Below are 21,343 nucleotides of genomic sequence, written 5' to 3' on the forward strand. Positions count from 1 at the left end.
TCAAAGCATAGTCAGACACCAGCAGAAACCTAGAAAGTTGTCAAGCATCAAGTCTCCTACTCAAGAGGAGCCTGCAAGAGATACATGTGCAATTTTACCAAGCAGTGGTCAGCAGTAGCTTCAGATGCCTCCATTATAGTTATTAAAATGAGAATTCCAGTCCTGAGAATGGGTTTGTCTGGCAAGGAAAAACAGACAGGAGAGTAAGAGGAAGGACACTTGAGGCTTTGGGTTGCAAGTTCACATGTATACGTCAACCATCACCCATCCATCCTCTTTGTAGCTGCGTTTTCTGAGAGTTTCTAAGATTAATTTGATCATAAAAGCCACCTAGAGCAAAGGATTCTTTAAAAACAGATGCATTTTTTCAGATGAATGTCTTTCATTTGTCTGTATTTTGGATGCTCTTATTTCTTATTGTGGGATAAACCATACGGTGGAGTCTGTAACAACTATATTCTGTGGGACTTTTCTTTAAGCATTTTCTTAACAAGGTAAGATGTTAATCATGTACATCTTTAGTGTCATTTAGTCAAAGCACATTCCTAATGCTCCCTCCCAAAAACATATGCTGAATTTACCCTCTCATACAGTAAGATTTATTCCTGTACATTTACCCAGAATGCTCTTCCCATAAACCCTGTGAGAAGAAAACAATTTAACTTTGGCTTTCCCATGTTATATACAATGTGTATAGTTAAAATTAAGTTAATCTAGCAGAATTTGAATTTGGCAAAAATGCCAGAAGGATTATACTAGAACTATAACAACAGTAGCAATAGCATTTTTGGAAGACTGAAATACAGTGTTATGCCTAAGAAGAGTGTTTCCAATACCTCATGCTCAAAAAGCAATCCACATAAGGAAAAAAGCAGCAGAAATAATTTCAGATGGAAAATGAACCAATAAATATTCCATAAACTCTTTCCATCTTTCTTTCAGAGATTATGATAGCAATTAGGACAGTATATAGAATTTCTTTGATATTGTCTACGGACGCCAAGTCTATATGCTCAGTTGAGTTATTCAATTCTTAAAATGCATTATGTTCAAATCACACTTTCTAAAGTGGTTTTCTGTTAGAGCTACATCAAATGAAAGCCTTATTACTGGCTTAAATGTAATTCAGTTCATCCTTGTTGTGTCAGGAGATGTTTTTATATAAGGGAAAAAAATGAAAAAAATTTTAAAAAGCCCACTAGTCATCATGAGGGTTTTTTAATATCATCAGCACTGCCATAAAGGCAGATGATAAATTGCACACTATTCAGAAGAAAGAAATGGGATGAAATTAGCATTGAATTACTCTGTATTAATCATAGCCCTGGATTCCTGTCATTACAGGGAAAATAAAAGTTTGGCTATTTCAGATTTTAATGTTTCCTCTCAGACTTTACCATTATTTCTAGTGAGAGGGAAATAAGAAAACCATGTACTGAAGGAAGAACACAGGAATATTTTGGACTGGTGGAGTTGCTAAATTTTTATCACTGTTTCCAACCAACAGCAAAGCAGCATTGGTGACTTGGGTCCAGATGGTTAGCAACATTAATGTTGCACAATAGCAACCTAATGAAGCTCTTTAGTGCTGTGACAGGTAAAGGCCTGAAAGGTTTATGGCAAGGGAAAAAAGCTTTGATAAATAACTTGAAAGTCTACCTCTTATTGCTTTCATAATTGTTGCTTCTTATAATGGCATAATGGAATAGCAAAGCATAGTTGAAAAAAAGACTAGAAAAGAGTAACTCTCTTTGGAGCTAATAGGATGTACAGTGAGATTTTTTTTTTTTTTTTACTCCTTCTAACATGAATAGCTAGTTAAAAACCATTAAGCCCCTCTCAGACTTAAGGGAAGAATTTAAAGGTCTTTATAATAGTTAGTCTCTCTAGGGATCAGACCTAAAACATGAGAGATGCTCTGTGCAAGTAGAGAATAATAGTGTCTGGATGATTTAACTTAAAGAAGAAAATTCTGGGATCTCTCACACGAGCTTTTCTCCCTAATCCTGGTTACCTGTGAAGACCACAAGCACAGATCTGGTGCTCTCTTTGCAGAGAAGGGGAAATCTGATGTCTGACTTCTTCAAAGGTCAGGAGCCCAGTCCTGCAGTGACTTGGATGTTTCTGAAAAACCAGGTTTCCAGTAAATGGAAATTTTAACATTTTAATTTTAATTGGCTGAAAAGAACATCTGGGAGCTTTTCAGCATTTGATCAGAAGTGCACCAGGTTTCATCAGCTGTTTCCTTTTTCAGTTATAAAACAAGATAGACTCCACCCCCCCCCCCAAAAAAAAAAAAAAGGAGTGCAGAAAAGATTGGCTGAAAATATTTTTCCTGTCAACATTTTTTTTTTTAAACTTGGGTTGAAAATTTCGCTTCAAAAAAAAGAAACCATCTACTTCTGCTAACATTCTCTACTGTCAGTTTTCCAAACAGATGCAATTAGGGAAGTGCTGTCAGTTTCCCTGTGGGTAGGTGGAGCTGGTGTGCATTATGCTTCCCTGCAGCATCACTCAATGCCTACTTGGAGCTGCTAGCATTAATGGGTCACATAGCAGGACTCAGATATTTAGATGCAATCTGCCTCCAGCCTCTGCTGGAAGAACGAACCTTAAAAGTGTTGGCTACACTGGACTTTTGCATTTTCACGATGTGGCTGATAAAGCAACAAAAGATCCCAAAGGATATTTAGTTATATCCTGCGGCAGGTACACAAAAACAGTAGCAAAATAGGCAAAGTAAAAGGGAAGCTACTGAGGAGAAATCCATCAATCTGGTAACCGTAGGCATTGCTGAAAGCACACAGCCAATGGAAATGGAGTAAGTTATATAAATAGCATGATGGGACTGAAGCAAAGAATTCTACATGCAATTTATTTAGATTGAATGCTATTATGCAAATAAAGCACTTCATTGCAAAGCCGCCAAGATACATTATTCTATTTCCTGCTGCTAAAATAGAAATTATTCAGGAGTTGTTTGCATAGCATTATTGAGGGGAGCTATACTTCAGCTTCAATAGCTCTAGTTTGATTTGTTGTTATTATTTTGGGCCGTACAGTCAACTCAAAACTGTTGCACAGTCCTGACTGCCCACTGCTGCAGGAGCACTATTCTTCTTTTAACCTTTGATGGTTTAAGGTGGGAAAGCATTATAGACATTGATATTTGCTTGATTTGTGAAAAAAGTCAAGTCATAGTCCTGTTGGCTCTTTTCCCCAGCTGTCTTGGTTTCTTTTTGAGGTTCTCTTGGAAGAAATTCTATGCTTTCGTACTAAAGCCAACATTTCATTCTCAGTTTCTACAGATCAAGTGATGAAATGTCATGTGTGAACCCCCTGAAGGCTGAGAAGAGAAACTCTGACTTCCCCACAGAAAATTGTGAACTGCAGTTTCTTACTGGCTGACAACACCTTTGACTCAATTTGTATGAAATTCAATTTACTTATTAAAATGGACATTATTGTTCAAATATTAGAAACTCCATTTCTTATATGTTCTAAGCTGTACAATTGTCAGATTTTTATGGTTTAGATTGTAAATGTGGTTTTCTCTGGCTAATTATTGGTATTATTTTTTTAATTTGATGTCTTAAAGGCCAATGTACTGTATCATAATAATATGAAGGACGTATTTAACAGGTGTGGAAAACACTGTATACAAATGTATATTTCTAAAAGCTATTTTTATGATTAGCACGTTTACTGTTTTACCATATTTAGAGTCAGGTGATATTGCACTTCTTTGTTTACTGCTTAGTTCAAACAAGACCATTTTGATCAGTGCCACAATCAAATACATTGTATGGTATTTCCCATTATTTTATTCAATTTATTTGTCATTGGAAATAATTACATTTGGTAATAGAATAACTTCTAAAAAGTGAAAATGTCAAAATAAGAGAGCAATTCTTGATAAACTGTAAATTGCATCCTCCTGTAAATCCTCTTCTTCAGATAAGCCCTCTCTGTGATGCCATTCATCAGACAGTTGTTACAGCTGTTCTTACAAATCTTTAAAGGCAGTTTGTTGCTACCATATGGAAAGTCAGTCAGCCTCCTGTCTAGCCAGAAAAATTACTTATAGCCTGCCAATATCTGACAGCCTGAGTTAGCCTACTTATTACTTTTTGGGTTCTTTTCTGGCAGTAGTCTTTCCAACCACAAAATCCTAAGGCCCTCCTAAAAGCCTGAAGTTGGAATAATTAATTATTACAGATGTGGGGGGAATCCCAGTATAGAATTTTATAATAAATCATATTTCCCTTCAAAACAGAATGGATGCATTATTTCTCTTGTGTTACTGAGACATTAAAGATAAAAAAAGCATATGGGCACAAGGACTTCTTCCCCTAGAAAAGTACCAACTTGTTCACCATCCCAAAGTCAGACGTCTTTAACATTGCAGATTACATGAAACAAGGAATATGTATTTATTCATCCACATCTTTATGTGAATGGTACTCATAGAGAAATAGACATGTCTTTAAAGTGATTGCAGGGTAAATAAATTATTTATTAGCTACAGCCTCCCAAGAGGGAGAGACATTAATTTAGGAAGTATCTTACACAGTCAAATGGAGCACAGACCCAGTCTGCAGTGCTGAGCCCTGATCACTGAGCTCCATGACTGGGGTACTTGCTATTTCAGATCATCCAGCACTACAAAAATGAACTCTTGCCTTGCCCTTTCAATCATTCTCTGTAGGCTGAAAACAAGAGAAAACAAAAGATACCAGAGAGACTTTTAAAAAGATCTAACTTTAAATTTCTGTTTTAAGAAGCAGTTTCTGAGATGACAGGTTCACCTCAAGTAGTGTGGATGTAAGCTGGTGGGAGCTCAAGGTCTCTGGTCAAGTTTCTGGTATGGGGATCATCAACAAAGAAGGACTGATATTTTTCAAAAATTTGGAAGCAAAGCATACATTTTAATTGCCTATTACTGAGTGAGAATGTTTTTCACTAGGTAGCTATGTGACATTGCACTCTCAGTTAACGTTTGTGTACCTTATATTTAGCTTTTGTCTATTGTATGTGGAGTTACATGGTTTACATAAGTGCTGAGTGGTATCCAGCTCCTTAAAAAGGAAAGACTAGTATAAGTAGTTACACCTGAGCATAAAGAACTGCAGCTTCAGAGTTTATCAGGGCTGACTCTCCAAGAAATGTGCAGGAAAAAAATATTACTCCTTGTAAGTGAAATGTTAGGTCAAATCAGCAGGTGAAATACTTCTCCATTTTCTATCTCTTAATATGGGTTATGAACATTTTTAACTGTAAAAATGCAAACAGAATTGCCATTTTGGGATTTCTGCCTTCAGCTGATAGTTAAAAAATAAGGAACTCCAAACTTCAGCAGCTCAAGGGGCATTTAAATCACATAAACTGTTGGCTGACTTTAAAGATGCAGAAAATCACCTAAGGAGATCAGTTCTGATATTTGTGTTAATAAACTAGATATGAGAAACATCTAGGTATATTGTCTCTTCACCACCTCCATTCCAAATGAGCTAATACTCACAGAAAGCACTCTGAGATTTTCACACGTTCATTACAGTCATTACCCTTACAGTATAAACTCACAGAAATGATTGCACAATCATAATGTCGACACTGTTTCACACCACAGCTTAGGTCCTGAATATATTTTGAACACGAAAGTCATCTCTGATGACACCCTGAGGCACTATTTCATTTGCAAGCCAGAAGATTGTTACCCCATGCAGCCTATTACTAGCAAGGTTTGTCAATGGCATGTTTGCTTAAAACCACTGCAGAGGATGCTGGTGGCTTCGACAGAGCTTACTTGTTCTCTGCTGTCCATGTTTGCAGTATGCTTGGTGTTGTTTGCCATCATCTGTTACTTGTTTGACATAAGTTTTGTCAATTGTGGGATTTTTCAACATTGCTCATCCCTTGCAATACAGAAGAATAGGAAACATAAAAGATCTTGTCAATCAGTTTGGACAGTCAACAGTCATAAAATCCTTTACAGACAGTCCTGAATCAAACCACTTCATTTTCTACACAGATATATATGCTCTGTGTATTTCAGATGTTTGTTTCAAACATGGGCAGCTGCATGAATGGAAAATGTTTACTAAAAAGCTTTAAAGTTTGGATCAACAAAAAATATTTTTACTTTTGTAAACCCTTGTACTACATATTGTTGCAGTTCCTATTAGTTTTCTCTGTAGATCCATTTTTAGTTTTGAAAAATCACTGTACTTAAACTATGTAGATAACTATAATCTTATTAGCAGTCCTATTTTTAATTGGTGCCACTGCAATTTAGATTTGAAACATTAAGAGTTTGCGCATTAGAGCAGATTGATGGTTCATTACAGTTTTCTTTAAAATGTTGTAACATAATTTTTACATGTCTGTAAATAAATATTTTCTCTGATTTATGCACTGATTCAGTTTTGCAATTTCTTCTCTTAAAATGTGACTCTATGACACTTTACAGGAAAAATGTATTTCTCTCATGGAAAAATGGCATTAAATGGTAGTACAACCATCCTTCACAAACTTTCAAAGCAGATCAAACAGAAGGAGGCATTCATGATATTAAGTACTAAACTTTTGTAAAATGTATAAAAATGTTAAACCTGCTATCATTTTAATAGTTTGATAAATTTAAGATCCATACTGTATTGAAAAATGATTGACAAGAAATGTGACGGACTTCCTGAAAAGAGGGAATTCTTCAGCGGAGTGAGAAAGAGGGAGGCACAGTGGGGATATTTTCATTGAATTTAAGAAATGCTTTTTCTTAATCTTGGAAGCTTCTGTGTTTCACGTATCACAAAAGCAGTATGAACATAATTTATGAAAACCAAAAATAGTTATCATTTTCTGCTCCATATCCAAATTCATTTTGCATTCATAGTTCCCTATTCCATTCACAAGGTGTTGCTTGCAGGCAAGCTAAAGCAAATTGGTCCACAAAGTCTGTGAGAGTGATTTCAAATTATATTGGTATTGTTGGGAAGCAAGACTGTTTTGAAATACAAGGTAAAATCAGCACAACTTGACAAGTTAGTACAGTAGCTCTGAGCATTTCTCAGCCATGAAATGATCTGGCCACGAGAATGAAAGAGAAAGAGAAAATAAAGGCTCTTGTGTACAGCAGTTAGAGCCCTGAGTTTACAATCCATGCCCTTACAAGAATCAGCTCCAGAAAACTGGTAAGAAAGTCCTCTGAGAGACTGCTTAGAAAAAATACTGAGTGCTACAGGGAATTACATAGTTGCTGGGATTTGGGTGGTGGAATAATAACCCATTTGAAACAAAAATTGCTTGAAGTTTTGTGGTCGCTGTAATAAGTACTTTTTCCTGATTAACCTCTCAAAGAAAGATTTTTGTTCTACATTTGTGCAAACAGAATTAATCTGCAAGTATCATACTTTATTTTAACAAAAACTAGTTTGCAGAGCATCCATCCCATATAAATCCCACTAACCAAACAAAAAGGTTTCTAAAGGTTACATTTAAATCTTTCTGATACTGTCCTGGCTACATGACTTAGCAGCCGAAGGTAATGGAGAAAAAAATTTGCATAACCACTCTACTGGTATATTACTGTATTTGAATATATCTATGGTATGTAGGTATGCATATGTGGAAAAAATATCCTTCCATTGCTCTGTGCTTTAGATAATTACTAGAACTAGAGACAACTAAAGTTGTGTAAAATAAGAATCAAACTTATCCCTGTGGACAGTCATTAAATGAGTACCTTCAGTGTCTCCTCCAACTGGATTCTTAAGCAGAAACTGTGGTCAGTGTTCATTCTATGAGTAGTTACAGAAGCATTTAGCAAATTATTTAAAGAAATAAGAAATTATATTGCTGCTGATAATATTGCTGCTGCAGCAGGACCACAGTGGAACATGGTGGAGGAACAGAGGGAAGCAATGGCAAGGCTGCAGCTGAAATCTGGCGCTGAGATCTGAATGAGCATTAAAAGGATTTTACCTCAGAATGACTGAGGGGATGTTTTGCACTTGTACTCATTTTATATTTGGAGAAATCTCCCCTATACACTTATTTATTTTCACATCTGACAGCATGCTATGATTTGATGATTCTTTCAAGGGGCAAGCCTCAAAATTTGCATGTGATTTTGGTCAAATTTAGTGAGAATTCAACACTTAGCAATAAGTAGTCAATCACATTAAGCATTTACCCCTTCTCAGAATTTTAGCCTTAGTGTTTAATCCACAAGGCAAGGGAGGGATTTCATAAATTTCTGTTTACCTGAGTAGTCACACTAATTGTAAATCTATGCTTCCATTGATAGAAAAGCTATAGATCATAGAAACATGGAATGGTTTTGGTTGGAAGGGACTTTAATGATCACCCTGCCCCCTGCCCTGGGCAGATTTTTCATAAGACCATCCAAGCTGACCTTGAACACTTTCAGGGATGAGACATCCACAACTTCTCTGTGAAGCCTGTCCCACTGTCTCACCACCCTCACATTAAAGAACTTCCTAATATCTAGATTTTTTTTCTTTCCTTTTTTTTTTAACCTGACAGAGTTTTGGATTCTGGTCTCCGTCAGTAATCTACATTAAAAAGAGGACACATTTTTATGTAATGTGTGATCTCAAGCAAATCAACATCGAAATATTTCTTAGGTCTATACAAGACAGCTTTCAGTGATCGATGTCAGGAGTTTCACCATGTTTGTGATGACATGCTGCATTACCTGTAATCAAAGTACCAGTGTATGAAATTGTGTTTTGCAAATCTATTCATTGAGCACTATTATTTAATAGTGCTTCAGAGAGAAAGTTTATCAGGTCCTGTCTCAGAAATATAAATATATTTTTTGACAGCAAGCTATAAAAAAATCAATTGTACTCATTTCAAGGATGAGTGACCTTTGAAATTTGGATTCTTCTGCAATTACACGAGGATCATTTGTAAGTGAATTGTAAATTCTGAGTTATTTTTTTGGTAAACTAACAAGGTGGGGAAACAGTAATCCACGAGTGCTACCAGTTTTTATGGGTCTCATTTTGTCAATTTGTTCTACACTGAACTTGGATGATTCAATTGATGTCACAAGATAACATGATGGAAGCAGACAATTAATAACAGCAACAAGAAAAATAACTAAAATCAGTGTCCATGGAATTGTATATGGGCATCCATGTAGACAAATTACATTGGTGAATTTGCCATCAGATGTAAACTTGAGGTTCAAGAGAAGCTCTGTGAAATTCCATTCAGTGCAGAGCTACAAAGAGAACACCTGCTGCTCCTGCTTACTCAAGGGAGTGAATAATCCAAGCAGATGTCAGATTTTCCAGCAGCTTCCTCAGATAGCACTTTTCAAAGACGTCTTTACTGGGGAAAAGTTTAAACTCTTCCCAACACCTTAACCCTCCCTTATGTGGTCTCATATGTTAAACTATGAGATTTTTCAGAGACAAAAGCAGTTAAGTGGTCTCCTCCCAGGAATGAAGATCATGACAAAATGTGTATGTGAGCACCTACACACACACAACCCATGGACCTGAAAATGGAGCACATCCCATCTCCATGTTCAGGGCTAGTGCCCCGAGGGCTGAAGTTGCAAGAGATTGAGCTTGGAGGCCTAAAACTCTCAGAGTTTATGAGCACCTCTTTAGATATGGTTGTAGAGACTGTATTTCATCATCAAATCTCAAGTAGTCACAGAAAAAGTTTGAATTATTTCTTAGCTACAGAGAAGGGATGTAGGACCTGGAGAGGTCATGTAGCTCTCACAGACTTCTCCTATTCTCTATTGGTAACAGCAAGAAGCTCAGAGGACCCTGGCCTAGTAAAGCTACATAAAGACCCTGGCCTAGTAAAATCATTACACATTGAAAGACACTGATGTTACAGTTCATCATATCTTTGTGTTTCCTTATGGGCAAAATTCTTAAACTAAATATTTCACATCAAGCTGGGTATAAATTTTCACTGCTGTGAATAATCAGCAGAGTAATGGAGTTTAAATCTTAAATCACATTTTCCTTTCCAGCAAATTCCCCAGTAGGGGTGGCTCTAAGTTGACCGTGTTAACCAGGTTTTGGAGCAAATATTGTGCAAAAGCAAAATTATTTAATCTCTTCAAGCTAAGATGGTGCCTTCAGCAATGATAATCAGATTTAGTGGTCTCCATAGCAATGAGGGTGAAAATTTAGAAAAGCATTCAGCAGCAAATACAGAAATTCATAAAATTAAGAATGCACCCCCATTGAGGACTGGTTTGCAGGGATGCTGAAAAAGTTATGCTCACATTAGGGACTGAAAAGTATAGGCTTTACTTACCATGAATCACTACAATTGAGCAAAGATCATGCTGCTGTAGCATGTCGCCTCTCAGAAAAAAATATTTCTACTTCCATACTTTTGCAGATATCTTTGGTTTAAAAAAATTACTGAACTATTCATTTAAGTATATTTTCTCTTTAAATTTAGGCAACACTGTATGCTTTAATACATAAAAATCTCCAAAGCACCTGGCTGAAAGATTAAGCACATTTACCCAGAATAACATTTACACAGAGAGTATGAGGGAGACACACAAGCTAGTAAAGATCTGAGCCAATGGATCTAAAACTGAAGCCTACAAAATCACAGAATCAACAAGGTTGGAAATGTCATCTGTCCAGTGTCAGCACAGCACCATCATAATCACATGTGTATCCCCAAGTGCCACATCCAGATGCCTCTTGAACACTTTCGGAGATAAGGCCCCACCACCTCCCTGGGCAACTTATTGCAATGCATGACCACTCTTCCAGTGATTTTTTTTTCTTCCTAATATCTAATCTGAACCTCCCCTGGTGCACTTTAAGTCATTTCCTCTTTTGATACAGCAGAACAGACCAACATCTACCTCACTACAATCTCCTTTCAGGTGGTTGCAGAGAGCAATGAGGTGCCACCCTGAGTCTCCTCTTCTTCATACTAAACAACCCCAGTCACCTCAGTTACTCCTTATGGGACCCTTCACCAACTCCATTGTCCTTCTCTGGGCATGCTCCAGCACTTCAGTGTCTCTTGGAAGTGAGGGGCCCAGAACTGGACACAGCACTTGAGATGTGGTCTCACCAGTGCCAAGGGCAGCAGGGCAACCACTTCCCAAGTCCTGCTGGGGACTATTTTTGACACAGGCCGGGATGCCATTGGCTTTCTTGGCCACCTGGGTACATGCTGGCTTGTGTTCAGCTGCTTTGACCAGCACTCCCATCTTCCTTTCTGCTGAGCAGCTTTCCAGCTACTCTTCCCCCTCCCTGTATCAGTGCAGGGAGTTTTTATAGCCCAAAAACAGGAGCTGGCACTTTGCCTTATCAGATGTCATGCAGTTGTCCTCAGAACATTGATTCAGTCTGTAAAAATCTCTCTGTAGAGCCCTCTGCCCTCCAGCAGATAAACACTCCTACCAAACTTATTGTCGGCTTACATGAGCACATGTGCTACCAGCTCAGGTTTCTCAGCCTGTCCACAATTCCAAGTAGGGCCAAGATTTTCTCTGCATTTACTGGTGGAGATGTGCCTCAGCTCCGCACAACACAGCTGGACAGGAGGATCTCCAGAGGTCCCTTCCTTCCTCAGAAATTCTGTGATGCTGTGTTTCCGTGTTACTGTAAAGTAACATACATAAAGTCTACATTAAAAAATGCTGAAGGTGCATAAGGAGAGTGCCAGAATCAGCACGTAGCACCCATGTTATGTATATTCTCCATCACAAGAATCTCTTGCCTATATTTAAAATATTCTCATCATGATCACTTATTGAAGCAGGAACCTATTATCCAAGTAGAGTCCTGCAGTTGCTGAAGTCATGCTCAGCTTGCTTCCTCTCATCCTATTCAGGATGAACATTTATTCATAGCCATTGAGCACTTAACTCACACCAAGAGGAACATTTTCAGCTGTAAAGAATAAGAAAGGGCTATCTCAGAAAATTCTGCAGCCCTGCATCAGGGAGTCTGTAGTTGTAGACTCAAGGTCTCTCAGGTGGTGAGGGGAGCTGATCCTGTCTATTCCATGTCTGAACTGTCTGTGCTATGGAATGAGCTGCTGGATAAGGAGCTATAAGAAGGGTGTGGTTGGGTAAGCACTGATCCCAGCCGTTCCCACAGAAGAGAAATATTCCTGACATCCATTGTCAGATGAATCCCAAGATGACAGGCTTCAGGGAAGGAAATAGCAAATGGTAGTGACTGAGGGGCACTGGAGAAAGATGAACAAAGGGAGGGAGAGACCAGAGGGAGAGACCAGCAAGATGTTGCCAGGGAACCAGTGTTTGTCCCAAGGAACACCAGACAGAAGTATGTGCATTAGGAAGGATATTAGAGCTGTTGAAAGGCAGAGTGAGAGGCTATCCTGTCACCAAAATGCCACTGGATGAAAACCTAGGTTTTGTACAGGATCCAAACTAGAATATCCAAATACGTACATGAAATAATCATACCAACTGTAAGGTGGGAAGAGTTCCTGTGTGCATGCAGGAGGAGTGTGGGCATGAGCTGTGTGACCAGGGCAGACAGAGTTATTAAGTCTATGGAAATTCAGCCCAGATCCAGACTGAGCATTTTCTTGCTTCCTAAACCAAATCAGTATGGGCAGGACAACAGCTGAGGGGAGGCTCCAAGGACTGCATGATTTAACTGTGACACCTATAAAGATGTTTTCCAGTGGTTGTAGAAATATGGAGATATTTCCATGGCTGAAATTGAAATAATTTCCATGGATGAGAAATATTGAGACCTCACAAGTCCGACTGGAGTCAATGGCAATACCACACACTCAAGTCCTCAGAAACCCTTCCTCAGGATCCCAAAACAGACATGCCAAGGAAGCGATTTAGATTGCTAAACACAGATATCTAGTGCCATTTTAGGTCTTCTTTTAGACTCTCCACAAAGAAATAAGGCTCACATAGTCCTGACCATACCTGCCACTTCCAGGAGGATGTTTCAGTTCCTCAGGACTTACTCAGAGTCTCAAAACTTCAGTTTTGAGAAGCATGTAGGTTTTGAACAATTCCAATATTTATAGATATTTATGTCACTGAATGAGACTTCCAATTTTTACTGTGATGTTTTGATAGGATAACTGGAGGAAGATGCCAGGAAAAATGGGCCAAGGTAGGTAAAGGAAAGTTTTGAATACATTTTCAAACCAGAATCTGTAGCTGAGTAATTCAGATTCTTATCAACAGCAGTTTCCAAAAGTCTGTTCGGATAACAGAGAATATCTTGTAGGAACTCATGGAAAACTGGAAACCAGGTTGGACTAAGCTTATAAAAAGTAAGTTGCCAGGAAAAATTAATCAAAGTTATTGGTAAGTCCTATAATAGTTAAGTGAAGTTGGAACTGAAACCCTGATCTTGTTACCCACTGAACAAAAAGAATTAGATGTAGCATGTGCTAAATTATCCTTTTATCACCTATGAAAGAACACCAGACTGTGGCACCTATCATTGCCATTAGATGAACTATACCTCAGTCACACCTGGCCTCAATTATTGCCACAGTGCAAGCTGCAGCAGGTGATTTTAGAACATGCCCCAGCCTGGCCGTCTTTGTACTGCTGGGCTCCCAATTAAAAGAAAACTACTGAAAGCCATTTTCTCAGCCTAGCACTGTAGGAACTTGAAAAATAAGAATCATTTCTCACCACGAACTGTGAAATGAACATAAAAGTGCTGTAGACTTCTTTTTCTTTTCCCCCTTTCAATTACGGGTTCACCTCTGGTTCAGAGTTAGAGACACTTTGCTTGGTAGTTACACCAAAGCCGCCCTGCAACCCAGCTGCAAACCCTGAGTGCTGAAAAGCGCCCAGCCCTAACCAACACAGGCATTTTCAGGGATGGGTGGGCTGAGTCCCAGAGGGAATTCCTGCCGTGAGGGCTGTGGCATCCTTACAGACACATTTCTTTGTCCTTCTGTTTTAATTGCAGCAAAATAATGTAAAGGAGATATTTATGGTTTCATACAAACTTGTTGGGCATTAAATCAAATTAGTTTCTTTTTTAATATATAGAGATCTTGTGCATTCTTTCTGTTGTGAAGTAGTACTCTGTGTCTTTCTCTGGCTATCACAAGGACATCCATATGGAAGAGCATGAAAAGAAGCAGCTAGGAGAAAGGTACAATGTTTTCTGTAAGATACTGGCCTTTTTTTTCTTTCCAAAGACTTACCTATTCTTTTATTAGTGCTAAATTGGTAATTAATGACCAGTAATGTTCTTGTTTTGTATATTGCCCTATCAAACTTTAGTTTCACTGTATATTCATCCTTAGATATTCATATATCTACTGCAAAAGTTTCTCTTGAGACAACCATCAGCTAAAACAGCATTAGGGAGACCAGTTTTGAGAAGAATATAACAGATTCTGAGCCACATCCAGCTATATGATTTGAGTAAAAAAAGCAAAAACACAAATGCAGAAATGCAGAGGCTTTGCATTTCTTTAAAAGCTATTCCTCAGCTCTCAGTTTCACAGAGTCCTTCTTGTCTAAAACTGAGGATTAGAACTGCAGTATGTGCACTACCTTCACTGAATTATAATTGTAAAGTTGTTTGTTTCTTTGTGAGTTAGGTTACATAAAACCAAGAGCTGGAACAGCATTCAGAAAGGTATTAGCCATTCTCTGGATAATGAAAACTCCAAGAATATTTGAACAGCAATAGTTCTTCTTTTAAGAAAGTCATATGCTTTTTTTTTCTCCACTGCATAAACTAAACACTGACAGCACAAAGGGAATGTGGAAACAGGTTATTTCATTAATATTTACCTGGGGATTCTGAACACCTCTCTCTGCACCCTTGAAGTGCAACATGATCAGAGACTGTATAATAGGACTTGATAGAAGCAAGTTGAAGCTTGAAAAGACATGAAAGAGAGATAGACATATTACAACTATATCTTTTTAGTGTTTCTGAGCAAAATTGTTTTCTAATGACTTCCTCCCGGCATGAGCAAGAGAATGCTATTGTGTTTCAGCCTCCATTGAACTTCCCATGCTTCCAAGAAACACAAATACACTGCTGTATAACTCAGGGGGTGAAACTACACCAGCATTTCCTGCTTCTCTGGAAGACAAAAAGACACAAGAGCATCTCATACGCCCAGGCTTAGCTAAAAGAGTGTTACCCAGACTATAGCACTGCAGTCTGGTTGCTTATACTTGCAATTAATCTAGTGACAATTCCTAGCTGTTCTGTATATTATTATTAGACTGGGCACACCGGAGGCTTCTGGCCTGCTGTGATTAGGCATAATATGATACAGCTCTTATCAGCATGAAAATGAGAGTTTTCTGGTTGAAACTGCATAGGTTTGCACTCAGTTTTGTAGTGATTCATCCTATTTTTATGTATAAAGAATGCACTAAATCCTAAGTGGAATTACTGTACTTACTCTGAACTAAAAGTTACTTTTCCGAGAAGTTTCAAGAGAAAGTGTTAATCACTTCATGTGTTGCATTTATTTAGTGATGAAACCTTAAAGGAGAGGCAATGTATCAGACCTGTGCTCTGTTCCCAATTATCTGCCCATTGGCAAGCCCTGCATTCACAAGCCCTGGCAAAAGAAGGGAACCTGAGAAATTCCAGCTAGATTTCTTCTCTGTGTTGTTTAGTGTTGGGTTGAGAACTGTCTGTCACCAATTCAATACAAGTGAAGGCTTTTGTCCAAAGGCAGTCTTTTAAAGACTAATGTAAGTTTAACTTACATTATTCTTGAGAGAAACCTGTTGAACCACAACACTGAGGCTACATATCTTTGTTTAAGGCAGTTGACTTAATCTGGTGACCATCCCCTGGTGAGAAGTACAGGAAGGGATAAGACTTTCAGCTAGGACTGTTAGTGTCAAGTTTCAATCCTCTCGGGTTTTCTTAGGATAAAATAAAACCCATAAGCTCAAACTAGATCAAAATGATATCTGCAAGTGAGAGAAAGTTCCCCAGCTGAGGATCCCAGGCAGCAGCATTGTTGTCCAGTGCTTTGCATCCACCACATTTGATCTTGTGGCATGTGTTGAATTAACTGACTGAGTTAATGGGAACAATCTTCTAACTTTAGGAGAGGAGAAGCATGGCATATTTTGGGGTTTTTGCAAGGTCAGACTTCCAGCTTGCTCCCAGTTTAAGTGCACAGTCACAACAGATGAGACATAGCAGGAATACGAGGCCAGGAAAGGGAAGAAGTGCAAAAGAGATCTTGTGGAATTTTTCTGATCTGGCTTCAGGTGAAGGTGTTATGCCAGAGCTTTTTATTTCTTTTCAAGCTTAATTCAAGTAGGTTACTTCAATCAGATGCAAACAACTATTCAGTAATTAGAAGTGCAAAACAGCATGGACCAGAGGTTAAGTTATCAGGTTTTCCTGGGCTTACTACTAAGATGATGCCACCAGGGAGCCAACAGCCAAGCAATTGTTTTAAATTGTGTTCATATTCTTTATTTGAAATTTCAATTACCTGTTTTGCATATACATCCCTTCTGTTTAGTGTTGATAGGCCTGTATTTTCATACATGAATGTGAAAGCAGTTTTGCCACAGTACTGTTTACAAAACTTTAACATTCATAAAAATGTATGTAAAAATATATTTGAGACCTTTTGAACGACTTCTGATTATAAGACTCTTCAAGTCATTCAGTTAGGGAGATATACCTAATTTTTAAACCTGAATCTTCCCATGTCCTGTCCTTTCTTGCTATTTGTAATTCAGTATACTAAAATCTAATACTTCCATAAACAAAGCATCTCTCAAAGGAAGGAAATCACACACATCTTTTACCTCCAACTTCAAGATCAGATTTTCAGAGAAGCCCACAAAATATATTCCTGACATATTGGAGCAAATGAGCATCTAATTATTTTAACTCCCTTTAGAAAAATATCAGGTCTGAGGCAGGAATGGGCTACTCTTAAAAAAAAAATATCAAACTTTCAGATACCTATTTACTTGCTAAAATGAGTTCAATCTCTTCTCCATTCAATAAACAAAAAAAATAATAATCTGATGCAATCATCACAAGTCCCTTAGTATTGACTCTGGTATTGCAGGGTAATTCTGGGGACTGCATGTTGTTTATGAACAGCTTGATTTTTCAATACACACCCTCTTTTTCTCTCACTCTTTTTAATTCTTCTTGATTTTGCATATATTCCATTATGGTAAAATTGACAGTCTCTGAATACACCAGATACAAACACACTATTAAATGGCATTTATAAGCATCACTTTATTGGGAAAGAAATCACCAAAATAACTGCTGAGTTTATAACTGGGAAAGCAGAGAAATTATTTCTTTGCAATTTAAAAAGTCTTTTTTATCTAAGCAAAGATTTATATCAAGTGAAAGTTCAATATCGTGCCTCTGAAAATTACAGTCTGTTTAGACAAAAGTGAAATTATTTGAAAGGAAGTATTAAATAGTGAGAAGTAGTTATGTGTAATAATTTTCTAAAATATTTGGATTTCTTCATTTAGTCTCAGCCACTTTGCTATGTGGAGTGTCCTTTCAACTTCATATCCAGTTTGCAATTTAAAGCCTGAAGCTGTCTTTGAAGTATGTAATTTGTAGCAAAAAAACACAGGCACAATACTGCTTCTCTTTTTCCTCTGGTGCACTGAAAGAAAAAACATGCTGAAACCTCTGATTGTGCACTTAGACCTGTATGGAAAAAGCATTGCCTAAATCCTGGCACTGAAGGAGGGATAAAATTATTTATTCAGTCATAGGGAGAGCCATATTTGCAACTATTCTGCTTTTACTGCTGATATGCAGTCCTCAAGATACAACTAATTTATCTTAACAATACCATGTCAGTATGTAATATCTTAACAAATCTTATCTACATTATGATAGTTGTTTTGCTAGGAAAAGTGTTGACTTCACTTGGGAAAAGCAGGCAGCAAAGTCTGCTTCCCAAAAGTGCTATAAAGTAAAATATATCCTTTATCCCTCCACAATGTATGAGTTTCCAAGTATATGCAATGTTATGTTCTCCACATAACACTGCATATACTTGGAAACTCAGAGGTCATGTTTTACCTCTAGGTAGGTTTTCTGTATTGGAAGCTTTTGCTACTTTCAAAGATCTGACAGCTTCCATAAAACAAGCCTGATAATCCCAGAGGAGAATCTCTAAACTGATAATGTGGGGTCAGAGACAGAGATACAACACAACAGTGGGGGATCATCGACAAACAGCGTGTTTTATTGTTTCTTTTATAGAGATTTCAAAACTCCCAGCTCTGGACAGCTCACTGGTCTGATCTTTTACACCCCCCAGATGCTGGACCAGTGATGTGCCTGCAGCTTAGGCTGGAATGTAATTGGTTGAGGTTCCTGTCTTTTAATCCAGAGGCTGGTTTTATGGAGCTGGCTGGGCAGCCAAATTAATTGTCCAGTACAAGCCAGCTTGTACTGTAATATAATGTGGCAACACTAAATTATTAAAATTATATTTAGAGAGAGCAGCAGCATTACAGGGTTTTCTGAGAATTTATACATATAGATTACATGCAGGTCACAAGTGGTGTTTCCCAGGGCTCAGTATGGGAGCAGCTCCTGTTTAATATATGTATCAACAATCTGGATGAGGGAACTGAGTGCTCCCTCAGGCATTTTGCAGATGACACCAAGAACTGGACACAAGATTTGAAGAGACACTAGAGCTGTGAACGTGTTGTTTTTTTATACATAGATTGGAAGTAAAAATATCAGATTTGATCCCCTGGCCTGTATAATGCATGCACATATTAATTGCTGGAGCTGAAGACAACATTGTCTCTTCAGCTTGTAACAACACAAGGAAGCAAGGACAATGTAAATAGGTTTTTCTTCTTCCCTTCTTGAGTGCTTGTTATCAGAACAGTAAACAGCTGCTCTTTCCAGGGGCTTTTAAGTACTAATTCCACAAAGAAGGGTGAAATGAGTTTCCCAAGGAGAAAGTTGCATAAAGTCAAAGCCATGGTTCCAGGCAAAATGGTACACTGAAGTGCTGCTTTGTGCACTATTATCTTCTCTTTCAGCATATGCATCTGAATTAAACATAGAAACTTTTCAACATTCTCTGAAGTCAGTGAATTGATATTTGCATGTTGCTGCATATTTTTTGCAGAATTCTTTGTGACCCACACACTACCCAGTATCAAAAATGTGGTTATACTGCCTGCTGAAAAATGACAGAAGAAAATGTTATTGTTATACACATAATACTATAACCATGTTGGATGTATATTTATAACCTAATTTTTGCTCTTCTGTGGTACTTTGCTGCTGTTTCTTCTTTTCTTGTAGCACTTAGTGGTAAATCCAAATTATACAAAATATAGCTATCCTGATAATCAAGATGCTTTTTCATGCATTTTTCTCTGTATGTGCAAATGTGTTTTTGTTCTTCAGACCTGAGAAAGTGTGAAAAGCTACAAAATGACCTTTACCAATTCATTTAAAGGAAAAAAAAAAAAAAAGGAGAAAGAAAACATCAAACATAAGTGATAGAGAAAATTCACACCACAACAAACAGAAGGAAAATCATGCCAGTAGTGATATTTTTAACTTTTAATTTTTCAGCTTTTGTGAAACGGGAAAATATGTCTAAGAGTAAGAACTGCAAATGAGATTCAGTGGGTTTGTGTGATTTCAGGAGTAAGAAAACTGAATTAGACTATGCCAGTTATGCCAAATAATAGGGAGAGGTGGTTTGTTCACTGGTTTTCTCTCTGGATCTAGATCAAATTTAAGTAACTTTACAACTGCACCATCTGAAATAACATCTGAAAATACAGAATAGTCTTTATTTCCTAAGGGTTGTCTTGGAGGTGACACAAACTGTAAATATTTATCAGTCTGTACATGAGAACATTTGGAAGTGGAGACAGTTTTCTCAAAGGAGAAACACCTGCAGCTCCTTTATTCTTTAGAGTTTAAGACTGTGTATTTTGAGGTTTTAATGAACATTCACTGTAATATTTTGACAAATGAATACACTGTAAAATGCTGCTGTTACCCAAAATCAGCTTAGCAGCTTCAGTACCTAAAAAGTTACCTGACTGCTTTTTAGTGAGTTACACAGCTCACCTGGGAACCAGTCCTCAGACATGTACATCAATTAATTGTACCAGTATAAACTGCTTTGCTCCTATACATTAGTACAGATCTTTAATGTTCAGTGGCCTTGCTTCAATTAACAGGAGAACAAGAATAGGTTGGTTTTTTTACTTATTAGGCATGCACCAGAGGCCCTAGGAAAGGTTGTTTCTCAGATTAAAACATATAAATAAAGGAGCTTCTCAGTCAGGTGGCTGAGTGAACCAATTGATCTTGAGTTTCCAGTCAGACAGAAACTTCAGTGTCTCTTTTCTACTGTGCAGTGTTTTACCTTCACAGAGTACAAAAGTTGAATTTCAACCATAAAAATCAAAAGATTGGGACTGACTGACTCATTGTGTATTTATACCTGATTGTTGTCTCTGCTCCCAGAATTTTGACCAGCCTTGAAAAGACAGAACTATACTCCTAGAACTTAGCTGATTAAATTAAGTGTGTGAATCTGGTTTTATATTAGAGAAAGTGATTTTTTTCTTTCATCATTTATTAGTCCATTTTAAGTGAATTTTGCCAAGAGTGTTACATCAGCTGGTGTGCTCTATGCAGGTGGAGCAAAGGGTTCAAAACAAGGCAATGCTGAATCCTCACTGATGGTTGCAAAGGTGGATCTGCAAATACAGGTTACTGTACTAAGGCTCACCTACAGCCTGTTTATTTAACATCTAGTTTCTAAGAGAGGTCAGCCCTGGAGATTGCAGAAAAGCTGCTTGTGGCTTCAACTTCTCCTTTTGCCCAGGCAGAGGTATCACTGCTGTGAGTGAGCAAGCTACCTGTACAGGTGTGCCAAGAACTTTGAATAGCCCTTGACACAGAAAACTATTCTTGAAGACCTATAGAAAATCTGAGGCTGGGGAAGCTGGTGCATATGTTAGAACTGAGGATCAATTGTTAGGCTTTGCAAAAGTTTTATAGGTAAAATGTGGACAGCAATGGATATTCAGTGATGTACCTGAAATCAGTCAGTTTCTGACAATGCCACACCCTCCTGAGAAATATGTCAAGAAATATTTTCATATTGCTTTAAGAAGCTGCAAATAGTGAAGAATTTTAAGCTATGAAGAGCTGTAGAAAGTATCTTTCTCCCCCAAAACCATGCTGTAAAAAGCAATCAGACCTTTCCAATGTAGTAAAAGTCTCCAACTATGTATAAGATTTTGAAAAATTATATAATGATGAAGATAAAAGCCAAAAGGTGAAGAGTAATAGAAAGATAGGTA

General features: G+C 37.7%; 1 protein-coding gene across 3 annotated transcripts in view; it reads left to right on the forward strand.

The window, feature by feature from the left end:
- RALYL (RALY RNA binding protein like) overlaps nucleotides 1-6,365 on the forward strand; it is a 370,530-nt gene extending 364,165 nt beyond the window's left edge. For all 3 annotated transcript variants that reach the window (XM_058812647.1, XM_058812646.1, XM_058812648.1), the window contains one exon: nucleotides 3,300-6,365. In XM_058812647.1, the coding sequence (XP_058668630.1) occupies nucleotides 3,300-3,317 (18 nt within the window). In that variant the 3' untranslated portion in view covers nucleotides 3,318-6,365. The remainder of the gene's footprint in view (nucleotides 1-3,299) is intronic.
- Nucleotides 6,366-21,343: the final 14,978 nt, after the last annotated feature.

Source organism: Ammospiza caudacuta, chromosome 1 (assembly GCF_027887145.1).
Source record: "Ammospiza caudacuta isolate bAmmCau1 chromosome 1, bAmmCau1.pri, whole genome shotgun sequence".
Lineage (NCBI taxonomy): Eukaryota > Metazoa > Chordata > Aves > Passeriformes > Passerellidae > Ammospiza > Ammospiza caudacuta.